The sequence below is a fragment of the Balaenoptera physalus genome (assembly GCF_965194825.1).
Source record: "Balaenoptera physalus genome assembly, chromosome: 6".
NCBI classification, from domain to species: Eukaryota; Metazoa; Chordata; class Mammalia; order Artiodactyla; family Balaenopteridae; genus Balaenoptera; species Balaenoptera physalus.
Window position 1 is genome coordinate 112,154,907 of NC_138885.1, and position 17,408 is coordinate 112,172,314.

The 17,408-nt window shown below is 45.8% G+C and overlaps 1 protein-coding gene across 1 annotated transcript in view; it reads left to right on the top strand.

Annotated features, from left to right (window-relative positions):
- The window catches only part of LOC309662926 (uncharacterized protein), a gene marked incomplete at its 3' end in the record, with an annotated part of 111,992 nt that extends 111,793 nt beyond the window's left edge, over positions 1 to 199 (top strand). The window contains exon 4 of the mRNA XM_082466133.1: positions 158 to 199. Coding sequence (XP_082322259.1) covers positions 158 to 199 — 42 coding nt within the window. The remainder of the gene's footprint in view (positions 1 to 157) is intronic.
- Between the last annotated feature and the right edge of the window lie 17,209 nt (positions 200 to 17,408).

Sequence of the window (17,408 nt, forward strand, 5' to 3'; positions counted from 1 at the left end):
TTCTCATGCCTTTTGGAGGAAGCCACGATTTTATTAGTGGTGGGGTTTCTCCGAGATTTTCACCTGACTCTTCACCCCCTGGGCTGCCCATACTCTGGGCTGAGGCTTGCCCACGTTTTCCCGTATGGAGGGCGCCTTACTTTCCCCGCGCTCTCAGGTAGAAGAGAGGGCGTTGCTGTCCCAGACAACCACGGTCTAGAGTCATCAGCTGGGCTGAAGCGGGGGAGGGCTGCTTTGCTGCCCGGTCTCTTCCAGGGCAAACCAGGGACCCAGGGACCTGCTGTGAAGGTTGACGGCTGATGGCACAGGGGCCGCTCAGAGGAAGAGCAGGCGGAAAGCCCACAGGGGCCGTGAGCACAAGAGTTGGAAAAGTCCACTGTGGGAACCAAAGAAACACCGTGCAGGGTGGTGGCAAGGGGACGCCGGAAGACATGCCCGTGCGGCATCAGAGGGAAACGGCGCCGCAGGGCTTCTTTGAGTGGAACTGGGGGCCGATAGGGCACTTCCGAGCTTCTCCAAACAGACACGGTGGTCTGGCCCTGCCCCCGTGCGGGAGCTGCCAAGGTGGTCCTGTTGCCTGCGTTTCACCTTGGAGGGCACACAGATTCCGTTCTGCAAACATGCCTGTGGACCTGGGGTCATAACAGCTCCATCCGTTTTTTGTTTGTTTGTTTGTTTTTAATTAATTAATTTATTTTTGGCCGCGCTGGGTCTTCACTGCTGTGCGAGGGCTTTCTCTAGTTGCAACGAGTGGGGGCTACTCTTCGTTGTGGTGCGCGGGCTTCTCACTACGGTGGCTTCTCTTGTTGCAGAGTACGAGCTCTAGGCGCGTGGGCTTCAGTAGTTGTGGCTCATGGGCTCAGTAGTTGTGGCACACGGGCTTAGTTGCTCTGCAGCATGTGGGATCCTCCCGGACCAGGGCTCGAACCTGTGTCCCCTGCATTGGCAGGCGGATTCTTAACCACTGAGCCACCAAGGAAGCCCCAGCTCCATCAGTTTTAAGGTGCGTGAAATACATCCTCAGTCCTGATACCGTCTGACCTTCCCGATAAGCATGGAGATAAGCAGGGCACACTGTAAGTCCACAGAGCTGTGTGTGGAAGCGTGGAGGCCTGGGAAGCTGGAAATTATCAAGTCATAGGGCTCACCCACTGCAGGTGGCAAGACTGGCTCCCAACTCCATCTCTGACCCCTCTCCCCATGTCCATGTGCTGCTGTGGCTGGATTCCCCTTGGACAGTTACAGGGGCTCACTGTGTTATAGGGTTATTTTAGAAAAGTGTTTACTGTTGTTTTGGAAAACTAGAATGGAAGTGTTTCTCAACTGTTAATGTAATCAATACGTGATCTTCCTAATCTCAGTTTTATTTTGCTCCAGAAGTTTCTACTCAGCATTTTGTGACTGGCTGGAATATGGGTGATTTGCAAACTCTTACATAATGACATCTGTTGCCAGAAGTACCTGGGGGCTGAGGGTTTTACCATCAGTGAAGTCTTTGGAAGCATTCTGTAGTAGTGAACTTTAAAATGCTTCAAATAATACATAGGACTGGCAGATATTTGAAGTTACATAGCCAATTGCTCTGCTATGGACACACACAGCTAAGCGAATGATTTAGTGTCAAATCAAGTAGAAGAACTCTCGTATGTCTTTTTGTATCTTTTTCTGGATGTTGGAGATGATGTAGAGGAGTATAAATCATGGCTTCTGCCCTCCCTCAAGGGCGCTGACATATTATACTTCAGGTTTTCCAGAATATCTTCAGGCTTCTTTAGGGATCCAATCCAACCTTTTCCAGGAAACATGTTTACCTGGCATTCACATTAATGTTTCTTTATATTCCTTACCTCTTCCTGCATAAAAAATTACCCCCAAACTTAGTGGCTGAACACAACACACAGTTTCTTTGGGTCAGGAGTTTGGGCACAGCTTTAACTGCATTCTCTGCCCAGGGTCTGTCAAGTCTGTAATCAAGGTGTTGGCTGGGCTGCATTCTCATCTGGGGGCTCGACTGTAGGAGAATCTGCTTCTAAGCTCATTGCAGTTGTCGGCAGAATTCATTTCCTTGCAGTTGTAGGACTGCGGTCCTGTTTCCTTGATGACTCTTGGCTGGAGTGCACTCTTAGCTCCTAGAAGTTGCCTGTGGTCCCGCCCCATGTGGCCCCCTTCATTGGCAGGTCACAAAACAGCTATGTACTTCTTTAAGGCCAGAATCCTGATTTCCAGTCTGCTGAGACGGAATTTTATATAACACAACATAATCTCAGGCGTGACAGTGCTTCACCTTGGCCATATTCTATTGGTTAGAAGCACACACACACACACACACACACACACACACACACACACATGTGATTACACCAGCACAGGTCATGACTCGGTTGGGCTCATTCTAGGCTGTGGAGGGATTCAGGTCCCTTGAGACATAGAGAAGATTGATCAGAAATGGAAACAAACAAGCAATAAACAAAACTGATGAATCTATGCAAAGACAAAGGGAGTAAGGCCATCCCTGTGTCTCCTACATTCTATAAAGTGCACTCCTACTTTATTTTGTATTCTATTCTGTACACAAACTGTACATATATAGGAACAAAAATATGCTGCTGTAGAATCTAGAGGAACAAGATGTGCCCTGCTGCTCGCTTGGTAAACACATTATCCGTTAATATCACTGACTCTGTATTGATAGTTTTACATCTGATTCCTGAGAAGGGAGATATAATTGAAACCTTTCTCCCTGAAATTCCGGATGTGATAGTGGGCTTCTGTAATTGCCGTTCTCTCTGAAATAACTGTGAGGATTTCTGAACCACATCGGTTTATTAAAATGGGACTCGTGTGTACAAATTGTGATCTGCTGTGGCAGAAAGGTTAATTGAAACTTGAAAGGTGGGGAAAACAGAGGCCAGTTAATGTGAGGAACTTTGTGGAGAGACCTCAGCCCACTGGTCCAATAACTCAAAGCCTTACTGTTCAATTTTAGTTGCTTTGATTGTTCGTATCTCTCTCTCTCTGCGTTTTTTTGCTTCTGTTTCATTTTGCAGTAAATGTCTGACTATTATGCTTAAACAGACTGAATCCTGAAAGGACTCGTCCCTGTTTCAGTATTTTTAAGGCTAGTCATTCATTGAGACAGACCCGTCCATCCCCCTGGTTATCACATTATGTATTAAGAATGCATACAAGTTCCATATTGTTAGGAACCTAAGCTTTCCCTTTGTAAGAGTTCGGACCCACAAGGACTCCATGTTTTATTCTTCTCCAACAGAAACAACTAGACTATTAGATATATTTGGCCCAGTGTGTATATTTGCAAGATGGTCTGAGCTTTATCTTCTAAGGCATGAGCTTGCAAACCACACCCCACAGAGCAAAACTGGTCTGCCTCTTGTTTTTGTAAGTAAAGTTTTATTGGAAATTGGCCAAACCAGTTTTTTTTTTAATGTATATCATGTATGGCTGCTTTTGTGTTACAACAGCAGAGTTGGGTAGTTGTGATATATCATATGGTCCACAAAGTGGAAACTTCACGGCAAGTCTGGCCCTTTACAGAAAGCGTGTTCCAACTCCTGCTCTAAGAAGGAGAACCACAGTCATAATGATATCACACAACCTACCTAACCATTCAGACTGTCATGATTTCTTAGTCTGTATTACCAGCACCAATTTCTAAACATAAAGTGTTTTCTTGGTAATTTTAGTCATAAAGTTGTGCTATGTGGAAAAGATTTTCGGGGGCATGTTAATAATAACATACCTAGAATTCATTCATGGCCTCCTCATGTATTGATCTCTTTAACTTCTCATATGATTATCTATACAGTTCTACTTTTGCTACTTTTTCAGGCTGATGGCAGAGTTAACAATGTTATTTTTTTTAATGACATAGTTAAGTATATTAGAACAGGACTCTTTCAAGACTCCTTCTCTGAATCATAAGGGATGATTTCTCATGTGTCCTTTTATGAAACGTGTTATTTTCCACGATAGAGACATAGATAGAGTGTGCTTCATTGCTTTAGTTTATTAACTAACCATTAGCCCCTTCCTCTTACTTTTGTAAAATCTTAAGAAACATGATAAATTATTATAATTTTTTGTACTAGTCATAAAATGCATGTTTTCCCATGTTTAAATGTACTTTTCTTACAACTGATGGAATCTTGAATTATAAATGAACATGTCCTTTTTCCTTGTTAACGGTATATAAAATAGTCATGTGTGTCATAGCTGTTGTTGTCTTAGTTTCTTTCTTTTTTTAAAAGATAAATTTATTTATTTATTTATTTTTGGCTGTGTTGGGTCTTCGTTGCTGTGCACGGGCTTTCTCTAGTTGCGGCGAGCGGGGGCTACTCTTCGTTGCAGTGCGCGGACTTCTCATTGCGGTGGCTTCTCTTGTTGTGGAACACAGGCTCTAGGCACGCGGGCTTCAGTAATTGTGGCTCACAGGCTCTAGAGCGCAGGCTCAGTAGTTGTGGCGCACGGGCTTGGTTGCTCCGCGGCATGTGGAATCTTCCTGGACCAGGGCTCGAACCTGTGTCCCCTGCATTGGCAGGTGGAGTCTTAACCACTGTGCCATCAGGGAAGGCCCCTGTTGTCTTAGTTTTGATGACACGTGATACATCGTCATTTATGAATGGCCTTCTTGCTGATGAAACACCTCCCATCTTTAATTCTGATGTTTTTGACTTCATAATATCCCCACCCTAGTAGGATGTCAGCTGAGATGTCAACCTTGGCCATATGAAATGTGCACTGGGGGTCATGGAAAGCTGAGACCTCACCTGCGTCAGGGGTCAGTCAGTGAGGGAAGCATCCATTGTTGATATTGAACTTGTCATTCGATCAGCCTGGATTCTCATCGATCCAGTCCTGGTCAGGATGAAATTAGGAATAAAAAAGAGGTTTTCACTCTGCCACAGATAGCATTATTGATTCATTTCTTTGTGCTTTTTTTTTTTTTAAAGAACTTGATTTGATGAAACCAAGTTTCTTTGTCAATTGCATTGTAATTAGATCTTTAACCATACCTTTTTTTTAAAAATTTATTTATTTATTTATTTATTTATTTATTTATGGCTGTGTTGGGTCTTCGTTTCTGTGCGAGGGCTCTCTCTAGTTGCGGCAAGTGGGGGCCACTCTTCATCGCAGTGCGCGGGCCTCTCACTATCGCGGCCTGTTATTGCGGAGCACAGGCTCCAGACGCGCAGGCTCAGTAGTTGTGGCTCACGGGCCCAGTTGCTCCGCGGCATGTGGGATCTTCCCAGACCAGGGCTCGAACCCGTGTCCCCTGCATTGGCAGGCAGATTCTCAACCACTGCGCCACCAGGGAAGCCCTCTTTGTGATTTTCAAGATATTTTCCCATGTTATTCCATTTGATTTCATAGCAATTCTTAGAAGTGAGGTCTGAATTTTACTAGGCGAACTTTATGGACAGTGAAACCAGCACACAAGGAGAAAATGGTTGTATTGGCCCGAGATGACATGTCCAGAGGCAGAGGAATAAGATCTAAAATCGAGGGGTCGTGCCTTCTAGTTAGGTTTCTTTCTCACTATCCTCCATCGCAGACACCTCTGTCTACCCCTGCCCCATGAATGAGCCTATCTCTTATGTAAAATTCTTGGTCCAGCCATTTGTGTGTGAACCGGCTTACTCTCAAATGAGAAGGAAGTTTCGATTATGCAGACTCATAGTTAATTAAAGGTACGTCAAGGAGTCGAAGGAAGAACAAGGCTCCTTACTGCTTGAGGGTGTCTTTGGCCGTGGGATGTTCCAGCGTGACTGGAAAGACACCTCGAAAGTAAGGTGTTCAGATGGCTCACACTCCTCGTCTTGCTGTCAGAACCTGTCCTCCGTCCCCTCCTCCACAACCCCGTGTTATGTCTTCCAATCCAGGGTATTAAGTAAGTGCATCGCTTCAGGAGCTCAGGCAGAGCCGTCACCTGTCTGGGAATGTCTCTGCAAGAGCTAAAGGTACTGCAAGAAGCTGATGAGAGCTAAACAGGAAAAGGATGTAATCTGCCCCAGATGTTTGCCTGCCGGGGGAAGGACCAGCACGTAGAGTTTAACACAAGTGAGCAGTCTTTTGCTTTAGTGTACCAGAACAACAGCTGACCTGATTAGAATATCCTTGTGAAGGGACGAGTGGAGATGGACCTTGGTGCTGCTCTTTGAACGTAGTCATGTCTTTTCTTTCTTGGGGGTTGGGGATATACCAGAGCGTAATAAAATAAAGCTGGCTTTGGGTGCCACACCATGGGAGTCATGATGCAATCACTTCTAGTCTTTTGAAAAGTCAATTAGTGAATCGTTCTGAGTCCATTAAATTAAGGTCTAATATACAAGGTGGACTCAATTTTTATTAAAAAGATTTGCTACGTTGGAATATTTTCCCTAAGAAAGTTATATTATAGTATGGCTCCTGAGTCCTCCCTTTAGGGGAGTTGTTCATATTTGGGGGGGGCACCAGGATGGCTCTTGAGGTGTATGACTGGTGGGTAAGAAGCACGGGTTCTTCTTACTGGTACAGTATGAGTGCTTGAGCAGAAGAGAGATGTTGGTGGGTTAGTCCAGGGTGGCAGTGGCGGAGGTGGGCAGCACATATTCTGAAGGTAGAGCTGACACAATCTGACGACACGTTGCATGGGACGAAGCGGTGAAATGAAGCGATGATAATGGTGGGGTCTTTGTCCTGAACAGCGGGAGGAGGGAGCTGGCATGACCTTGAGCAGATACCGACATGGGGGGTATGTGAGAGGCACAGGGTTTGGGGGGGTGGGGGGGAGAAAGGATGGCCAGAGGCTTGGTGTTGAGCATGCTATGTCTGAGATGTAAATTAGACCTCCACTCGAGATGTGTCATGGGCGCATAGATACATGAGTCTGGAGTTGAGAGATCAGGCTGGACATACAAATGTCATGGTTGATAGATGGTATTTAAAGTCATGAAGCTGGATGAAGTGGTAGAAGGACAAGAGCTTCATGGGTTATGCCCTGAATCACACCAGTATAAGAAGGATGGGAACCAAGGAAGAGCCAGCAAGTGGACTAAGGGGGGGCTGTTAAGATGGGAGAAGGTCCACGCGAGGGTGGAGTTCTAAAGGACACATGGCAACAGCTTTTCAAAAAGGAAGAGGTGATCAGCTGCATCTGCAAGACTGTGGAGGTCTGATGATTGGTCGCTGGATACCGTGATGCACAGGTCACGGTCGACCTTAACAAGAGCAGAGTTAGCGGGTGGCTGCAGAGAAAGCCTGATTGATGTGTTCCGGAGGAGTGGTAGGGAGAGATGGAGAGAGGAGGGGGTATAAGAACATTTCAGAGAGCACGGATTGCTGTGGAAGGTTGTGGGTGAAGGGGTGAGCAGGGTAACCCCACATTGCATTACGTTTGGGGTGAAGAAATCATCCCATAGTCTAAGCGGATGGGAACTATCCTGAAGAGAGAGGGTGTTTGATGCTGGAGGAGAGGGGAGAACTGCAGAAGCACGTGACCTGAAGCGGCAGTGGCGTCCACTGCACCACGTGAGGAAGGTTTGACGTGGGAGCAAAGGACCGTGCCTCCTTGTCACAGGACGAGGTAGCGAATGAGAGCACACGGGCCACCTTCCAGTGTATAGGCGGGTGTGAAAGGGGGTTCGTGAAGTGTCCTTCTCAACGCTTCACTTTTCTCCGTGAAGTGGGGTGATTAGCTGAGAGTGATGGAGCCTGGGGTGACCAGCACATAGCACATTTCCCAGAAGCGTTAGCTTTTATCACTGTAATGAATAAACTTTTACTTTTTACAAATGATAAACACTTACCTTTTATATTTTTATAGTAAAGAAAAGTGTTAGTGATATAGTCTGGATTGTGATCCTTGGTCAAGGGGCAGGTTTGGTCCAAGTTTTCTTTTCCGCTTAGTGAGGGTGGGAGTAATGGAATCGAAACGTTTCAAGGAATGTTGAAGATTTTTATAATCGTTATGAGATCTCCTTTACCATCATCTTATAAAGGAAGCCGTCCTTAGTAGATCAAGTTTCACAGTCCTGGAAAATGAGGATATCAAGAATATTGAATGACGTTTTATGGTCGTTCAGTAAATTATTCACTGGGTGGAACGTGTTCTCCATGGAATGCAGCCTTATTTTTCTTTTCATTTTTTTAAACAGGCTCAATTTTCATTGAATTTTTATGTGTTGCTGGGGAGTATACCATGAGACTCTATTGAGGAGAACTGATGAGTTTTGAAAATTTATAAGAGGCTGAGACTGGAGGCTATTTGGAATGATTTAAAGACCTATCCTGTCTGAAAAGAGGGACTAGCCAGGTAGCTACACAAGGAGTTAGGGGAATATCATAGAAATGACAAAAGCATCTAATTTAAGTAAAGAATCAAAGATGCATGTAAAGCACTTAAACAGTGTCTGAACATAACAGACATTGGATAAATAGTAGCTCTTTTTATTATGAAGGCAGAGGGCCAGGTCTCAACTTTGGAATTCTATGACGGGCCAGTAGAAGACAGCCTTAAAAGGTCCCACTTGAATAGTAAATGTACAGGAGGAAATGTACACCAGATGGCACACAACTCTGTCCACAAGTTTAAGTTCCTTCCTAAGACCACCTGGGTGGGAAAGAGGAGAGACAAGTGGCTGGGTCAGGGGCTTTGATTTTGGGGAAATGGGTTTTGTGTTTTTACCTTGGGAAGACTTGTATACAGTTATAAGCCAAGGGCAACTGACTCTCATCGCAAGTGTGAAGTGGGAGATTCGTTGCGGGAAAAGCCCAGATTTCTGGCGTCAGAAACTAGGCTTGAATCAAGTTTCACTGCAGAGATGGGGAGACTCAGCTTCTGCAGATGCCAGCTGCAGCTTCCCGGGTCCAGAGCAGCTCTTTCCAGACTTGGTCCTTCACACACTTCACCTGGAGTCTTGCTAAAGTGCAGATTCTGTCTCAGCAGGTACGGGCTCTCGGCACGAGAGTCTCCGTTTCCCCAGCAGTGCTGATGCTGCTGGGTGAAGGGCTGGCAAGTGTGTGGACGCCCCTTCTTTGATGGTGGGGTTCCCTAGAAGCTCTCACTTTGAGGTGCCTGCTGATGAAGTCTTGTGATTTCTTCTGTGGTATTCTGTAGAGAGAAAGTGTGCAATGGCTGATAATGATTGAAAATAAACAGATGAAAATGGTTTTTAGAAGTGGAAGGGCTTCCCTGGTGGTGCAGTGCTTAGGAAGATCCCACATGCCGTGGAGCAACTAAGCCCATGAGCCACAACTACTGAGCCCACGTGCCACAACTACTGAGTCCACGTGCCTAGAGCCCGTGCTCTGCAACAAGAGAAGCCACTGCAATGAGAAGCCCGCGCACCGCAATGGAGAGTAGCCCCTGCTCACTGCAACTAGAGAAAGCCCGCGCGCAGCAACAAAGACCCAACGCAGCCATACATACATAAATAAATCAATCCCTCACACTTTTATCATTCAAAACGCAGAATTATAATTGTTGGTTTGTCTCTGTCCCCAAACGAAAGGTATTTCACTGGGTACAGAATTTCCAGTTAGCAATTTTTTAAAAATTAGTTGTTTAAAAATCTTTTCATTTTCTTTTGTCTTGTATATTTTCTGAAAAATCTCCAACATTCTTTTTTTTTCAACTGTTTATAAAGAATCTTTTTATTTCTCTGTCTGCTTTTAAGTGTCTCTTTCTATGTCTAGTTTTAATATGATTATGGTATACCTTGATGGGGTGGCCTTTGTGTGTCTTCTGTTTGGGGTCACTAAGTTTCTTCTAATTGTGGGCTTATAATTTTAATCACGTTTTAAACATATGGGCCAATTTTTTTTCTGCCCCATCCTCTGTGTCCTGTCTTCTGGGGCCCTAATTATACATGACAGACTTTATATGGTCTCCTGGGTCAGTCAGTCTCTGATCATGTTTTTTACTCATTTTTCCCCCCACTGTCTGCTTCATTTTGATAGTTTTTATCATTGTGTCTTCAAGTTCCCATCAAGTGATCTTTTCTTCTACCGTGTCTGACACATTTTAAATCCTCTCTGGCATGTTTTTGTTTCTTCATTTTTACTTCTGGAAGTTCCATGCAGGTCTTTCCAGCGTCTTCTGTTCCTCTCCTCTCTGTGTCCATGTTTTCTTCTACATTCCTGGGCATATAGAGCATATTTATAATATCCTTTTATTGATAAATGTCCTTTTCTGCTAATTACATCACCTGTGTCGTTTCTGGCTCTGTTTCTTTAGATTCTCTATTTCCCTTTTGGTTGTGTGTCATAGTTTCCTGCTTCTTTGCATGCCTGATGATTTTTTTTTTTTTAAAGCAAGTACTTTTTAAAAAATTAATTAATTAATTAATTAATTTTTGGCTGCATTGGGTCTTCGTTGCTGCGCACCGGCTTTCTCTAGTTGTGGCGAGCGGGGGCTACTCTTCGTTGCTGTGCGCGGGCTTCTCATTGCAGTGGCTTCTCTTGTTGCGGACCACGGGCTCTAGGCACGTGGGCTTTAGTAATTGTGGCACGCGGTTTCAGTAGTTGTGGCGCACGGGCTTAGCTGCTCCGTGGCATGTGGGATCTTCCCGGACCAGGGATCGAACCCGTGTCCCCTGCATTGGCAGGCAGATTCGTAACCACTGTGCCACCTGGGAAGTCCAGCATGTCTGATGCTTTTTGATTGGATGTCAGATTTTCGTGTTCTGAATTTTGCTGTATTTTGTAAAAAGCATTCGATTGTTCTGGCATGTAGTTACTTGAGATCAGTTTGCTTTTGTAGAGACTTGCTTTTAAACTTTCTTAGGGCAGATTCAGAGCAGCCTTTAGGGCTAATCTGTCCCCATTACTATAGTGATATTTTTCTGAGGACTCTCTCCGATGCCCTGTGTATTACGTATCCTTTCTGCTCTGACGGTTAGAATGTGAGGTATTAACCTTCTTAGAAGTCCAGGAATTGCTTGCTCTAGTGCTTTCTGTTTGTTCCTTCCCTGGTCTCGTGTGCTTTCACCTCATGCATGTTCAAGAAACAGACTTAATGGACGTAGAGAACAGACTTGTGGTTGCCAAGGGGGAGGGGGTTGGGAGAGGGGTGGAATGGGAGTTTGGGGTTAGCAGATGAAAGCTTTTCCATGTAGAATGGATAAACAACAAGGTCCTACTGTAGAGCACAGGGGACTATTATATTCAGTGTCCTGGGATAAACCATAATGGAAAAGAAGATTAAAAAAAAAAAATGTTAAAAGAAAGCAGTATTCAGCCCAAAACTTGAGGGGTCCCTCACAGCTCTCTGGGTTTCTCTTTGCCTAGTTCCATCCTTCCTGATTTTTTGCCCACAAGACCTACTCGTTTCAGGCTCCTCAAACTTTGCTCTCTTTCTCCTCGACTCAGAAAAGCTGCAGGACTACCTTTGGGTCACCCCTCCTTGCACTGTGGACTTGAACCTACCCCCAGCCATGCATTATCGGCCGTCTCCGGGCTCACCTCCTCTGTGTGCTCTCAGGGCATATAGCCCTGTGCTAGCTGTTGACCATTGTCTGCTGTTACCTATATTCTGTCCAGTTTTATGGTTGTTTCCAGAAGGTCAGTTCCCACATTCCTCAACAGGCATATGTAGAGGGGTTTTGCCAAATGAACCAAACGAATTGAAGCTCTCCAGACTGTGCTCTGACTACTCTGGTTTTGCACAGTTGATTCTTTATGGCTGAAGAAACGCTGACATTCAAACGGTCCTCTTCACTCCTGCCTTTCTTAATTTAAGACAGCTGTCACATCTTCTGAGCGCCTTCTTTGACCTTCGTGTGAGCTAGTGTCTCTCCTGTGTTTATTAACTGATATGGTTATTTACATGTTCTCGCTCCTGAAAGGCAGGCCGAGTGGGAGCAGAAGCTGTGACTTCATTCTCTTTGTCCCTGTCGTATGACGCACTGCTGGACACTGTCGAGATGGTTTTTGAATATGTGCTACCAGCCGTTCTCACTGGATTTGTACATGTCTGTCACAGTGCTTATGACATCGTGGTTTTGTTGTTTCAATGTCTGTCTCCTACAGAGGATTCTGGACTTCTCCAGAGAGTGATGGAAACTTATTTCCCTTTCACATTTGTGCTTTTCTGGCTAATTAATCAATATATTGCTCTAATCCAGAGTCTTTGAACTCCGACACTATTGACATTTTTGGTTAAATACTTCTTTGCCGTGAGGCTGTCCTGTGCATCTTTAGCAGCATTCCTGGGCTCTACCCACTCACTAGATGCCAGGAGCGCTCCCCTCCCGGTTGTAAGGACCAAAAAATGTCTCCAGGCCTTGCCTTATAATACTTTCTGTGGGGCAAAAGTCACTTCTGTTGAGAACCCTTTTGCTAACCTATGGTATTTGTAATTTCCCTTGCACATTATAATGAGGAAATAACATTCTATTCACATTAATTTCTAGTTCACTTTGCGATGGTACAATCAGTCTAAGAGTATGCTATCCATATAGTAGTGTATAAACAAAGGAAGAGAAATTTCAAGGAAGATTTCTGGGATCCTGCGATTTATAAGAAGAAATATATGCATTTGGTCTTCGACCCCCTTCTTGGCACAGAGGTCCTTGGGAATGTCCTAAGTGGTGAGAGCTCTCACAAGGTGTCTTTTGTTACTTTAATGAGGTGACCTTTGCAAAGCACCTGCTCACAGCGGCCTGGTTGCCAGTGGAACAACCCTGTAATTAGGGGTTGGAACTTTCCTCCCACTCTCTGGCTTAAGGGAAGGAGGGAAGAGCTGGAGATTGACTTCAGTCCTCAGCGGCTCATGAGCTAATCAGTCATGCCCAAGTAATGAGGCCTCCATCAAACCCCCAGGGGACTGGCTTCAGAGAACTTCCTGGCTGGTGAACACGTGGAGATTTGGGAAAAGTATCTTGTGTCCTTTCCCCATACCGTGCCCTATGCACGGCTTCCATTTGGCTGTTCCCGCCTTACATCCTTTTGTAAGAAACTGGTAATACAGTAGGTAAAATGTTTCTCTGATTTCTCTGAGGCGCTCTAGCAAACTAATTGAACCTGAGTGGGGCTTGTTGGAACCTCCAATCTGTAGCCCTTTGGTCAGAAGCACAGGCAACAACCTGAACTTGGAACTGGCCTGTGCAGAGGCAGTAGGGGATGTCGTCCTGTAGGACTGAGCCCGTGACTTGTGGGGTCTGATGCTGTTTCCAGGGAGATAGTGTCAGAATTGAGTTGCGTTGTGTAAACACCCAGCGGGGGTCTGAGAATTGCTTGGTGTTTGTGCGGGGAATGCCCCCCTCCCCGCGATGACATTGGAATTGGGGGTACAGACCTTTTATAATTTCTAAGACTGTGAAAGTGTATCTCTTTTCTGAAGTATGATTTTGCTTGTAACTTGGATGGGACAGTATATGCAAAATTCTCTGAGATGGAAACATGTTAGAAACTTAAAACTACAAATCAGAGTAAATATGTACATTTAACAACTTGACAGTTTATTCCTCCTCAAAAGAAACTTTTCATATGAGGATTTTTGGCAATCTATAATTAACCTCTTGTGTTTCTCATTGTTTTTTTGTTTTTGTTTTTGTAGACTTTCTAGAATGATGTTTTAAAACTCTAATACTTCTTTTCGGGGCTAGCAGTAATTTCAGCATGATTATGTGGCAGAACCTGTGCCAAGTGTTTAATATACTTCAGTGCTTAGGGTAATAGTACACAATAAGTATTATCGTTATTCCCCTTTTACATCTGAAGAAACCAAGACTTGCAGCACTAATGTTGTCACCGCAGCCTGCAGCTCCTGCCTTACTGATGTATTTGCCGTGCCGTGGACGGAGTACCCTGTATTTGCTTCTGCCCTCGTGTTTGTCATTCATTCCTTCTAGGATAGTCCTCTGGTAGCTCTCAGCTACCAAAAAGTCCCCAGGATGAGTGTGGCTGGACGCTCCCGTCAACGCTTTACTATAAGAAAAGTCACATAAACCAGGCAGAAATTATTAAAACTAAGAGAGCAGCATGACTGTCACGAAGACAGGACCCTTGAGGGAGGAAAAACAAAACAGAACAAAATCCAGACAAAATAAATCAATCTCCATACATCATTATGTTTAAATAATTAACGGAACCCTCAGACACCAAACAGCACAGATGCGCCAGTGGTTAACACTTAAACTCCTCGAGTCAGCGTCCCGACCTCTCCATGGCCCTCAGTGTCAGTGACCTGATCTCAGCTGCACAGATGCGCTCCCACCACCTCGAACGGGGGCACATCTTGAAGCTGCTCGTGGTCACAGAGAATCACGTCCCTTCCAAAGTCTTCAATGCTGCAAGTTCTACCGTGCCACCCACCTCTCCCACGAGCGGTGCCACAAGCCCCCATGTGCCTCTGCAAACTTTTTAAGTATAAATTGAATTTAAGTTCATAGCAGCACTATTCAGAGTAGTCAAAAGGGAGCGATAACCCAAGTGTCTATCAACAGATGAATGGATAGAAAAAATGTGACTTATACCCACAACGGAATATGACTCAGGCTTGCTCGCTCTCTCTCTCTCTGTCTCTCTCTTTCTTTGGCTGCGCTGGGTCTTCGTTGCTGCGCGTGGGCTTTCTCTAGTTGCGGCGAGCGGGGGCTACTCTTTCTTGCGGTGCGCGGGCTTCTCTTCGCAGTGGCTTCTCCTGTTGTGGAGCATTGCTCCGCGGCATGTGGGATCTTCCCGAACGAGGGCTCGAACCCGTGTCCCGAACCCGTGTCCCCTGCATTGGCAGGCGGATTCTTAACCATTGCTCCACCAGGGAAGTCCCTGACTCAGGCTTTAAAAGGGAAGTCTGACAAATGCTCCAACACGGAATGAGCCTCAAGGACATGATGCCAAGTGAAACAAGCCCATCACAAAAGGATGAATTCTGCATGATTCCACTCATGAGTCACCCAGAGTAGTCAAATCCATAGAGACAGACAGCAGAATAGAGGTTATCAGGGGCTGGGGGAGGGGAGGAAGGGGAATCATTGTTTAATGGGGAGAGAGTTTCCATTTGGGCAGATGGAAAAGTTGTGGAGATGGACGGCTGTACAACCATGTGAACGTAGTTAAAGCCACAGAAGTCTACATTTTAAAATGGTTAAAACGGTAAATTTTGTTGTATTTGTTTTATCACAATAAAAAAGGTAAACGAAATTTAAAGTTCAATTCTTCTGTCCCACGAGCCCCATCTCAGGTGCTCACCGGCCTCACCTGAACGGCTACCACGTGCCAGCACAGATCACTGAAGGTTTCCGCCCCTGCAGAAAGTGAGTGGCTAACATGGGTTAGTGGCTGCTGACCACGTTTCCCTGGACTAAGGAACTGGCCTGACCGGTACCTCGGAAAAGCTACATTCCCATATTGAACCAGCCCACTGTGCTATCCAGCGTGCATTCATTCATTCATTCATTCATTCAGCAAGCATTGCTGAACACCATTCATCTTGGTGCCAGGCACTTGGTCTGAGTGCTGATAAATAAAAATTATCAAGACATTCTTGGCAGCTAACACTTCCTAGGATGGCGGAGGAGCACACAGTTTAAAGAGAAATCACAATGTAACGCGACATGTGACCTTTCACCCACATAAGCCAAATGCTAACTGCCTCCGGACTTTGTTCGAAATTTCCAGCACACATTCCAGAATGCTCTACGTTGCTCAAGGGCCAGCTCCCTAACCCAGTGCAGGCAGGTCACGCTGCACCTAGACTTCTGCAGAGTCTCCACTTCTCTCCTCCCCACCCAAGAGCTCATCTTCCCTCCCACTGTCTCAAAGGAAGAATTAGCCTTTACCTTCCCAAAGTTAATCCCGCCAACACTTCTTGATTCCATCCTCTCCTGCCTGTTCTGGGCCCCTCTCCATCCTCATCTCTTACCTCTCCGTATCCATAATTCCAAAGGACCCCCTACCCTTAGTCTACAGACAAGCTCAACTTGCTCTTAGTATAGGGAAAGCCAGGTTGTCCTCTCCTTTCCAATCCAACAGGGCTAGGCAAACTACTTCGGAGAAAGGCCAGGTAATAAACTTCGCAGGCTTTGCAGATCACAGGCCGTCTGTGCTGTATATTGCTCTTTACCCTTCTTTCACTACTCTTTAAAATGCAAAAAGCGCTCTTAGCTTGGGGGCAGGGTGGAGGTGTACAGGGATCTGGCCCGTGGGACACAGGGCGCCAGCTCGATCTACATGGTACTCTCAGATCATTTTTTCTTAGGTACAGTTTTTGATGTGTCCCTTCTCTGTCCAAAAAGACAACACTTGGTGGTCTCCTCTCTTTCCATAGAGTAGGAAGGGTGGGCCTTCAATACCCCAACCCACCCTCTGAAAGTCCCAGCTCCCTCTCCCCTTCAAACACCTTTGAGCACCACCCAAATGGCCCACTCCGTGCCACCCTCCTTGTCCTGCCACCGGGCTGCGACCACACTGTCTAGTGATCCTTGCCCAGATCCATCACACGTGCAGAGCCCCGTGCAAACGCCACCACGTTTACAAAGATCACTGTCTCCGGTTACAGTGACCTTCCTGGGCTGCCACTAACCCAAGCTTCCCTAACCTATCGTGCCATCTCCCCAAGACACCGAGAACAAGTTATTCCTGATATGCTACAGTTGCTCAACGAAGGTTTTCTTAAAGAATGACAACTCTCAACTTATACAATATTGTAACTCAACTATACCTCAATTAAAAAGATTAAAGTAAAATGCACCTGCCCACACAAAGAAAGAATGAGAACTCTCATCTCCACGGGGGCATCAGAAGCAGAATTTGAGCTGTTCTCACCTTGATCACTACTAAGCACCACCACAGCAGGGCTGCACAATTCCTTGTCTGACCTGTGAATCAGAGAACCGGTTCCATTCCTCTGTCTACTGGGAGTGCCTCTCAGGAGAGGGCATACCCCATAGGCCATCACCAAAGTCACCTATTTTTATATGATCACTGCTATGGACTGAACGTTTGTGTCCCCCAAAATTCAGACGTGGAAACCTACTCCCCAGTGTGACAATATCTGGAGGTGGGGCCTTTGGGAGGTGATTAGGTCGTGAGAGCGGAGTCCTCAAGAACAGCAGTAGTGCCCTTATACATGAGACCCCAGAGAGCTCCCTCAGCCCTTCCACCGGTGGGGACACAGCAAGGAAATGACCATCTGTGAACCAGGAAGCAGGTTCTCACCAGCCACCAAATCTGCCTGCACCATGATGCTGGACTTCCAGCCTCCAGAACTGTGAGAAATAAATTTCTGCGGTTTATAAGCCAGCCAGCTTACGAATAAACCACGGTAGGGACTTCCCTGGTGGTCCAGCAGTTAAGAATCCGCCTTCCAATGCAGGGGACACGGGTTCGAGCCCTGGTCGGGGAACTAAGATCCCACGTGCCGAGGGGCAACGAAGCCCGAGCGCTCTAGAGGCCACGTGCCACAACTAGAG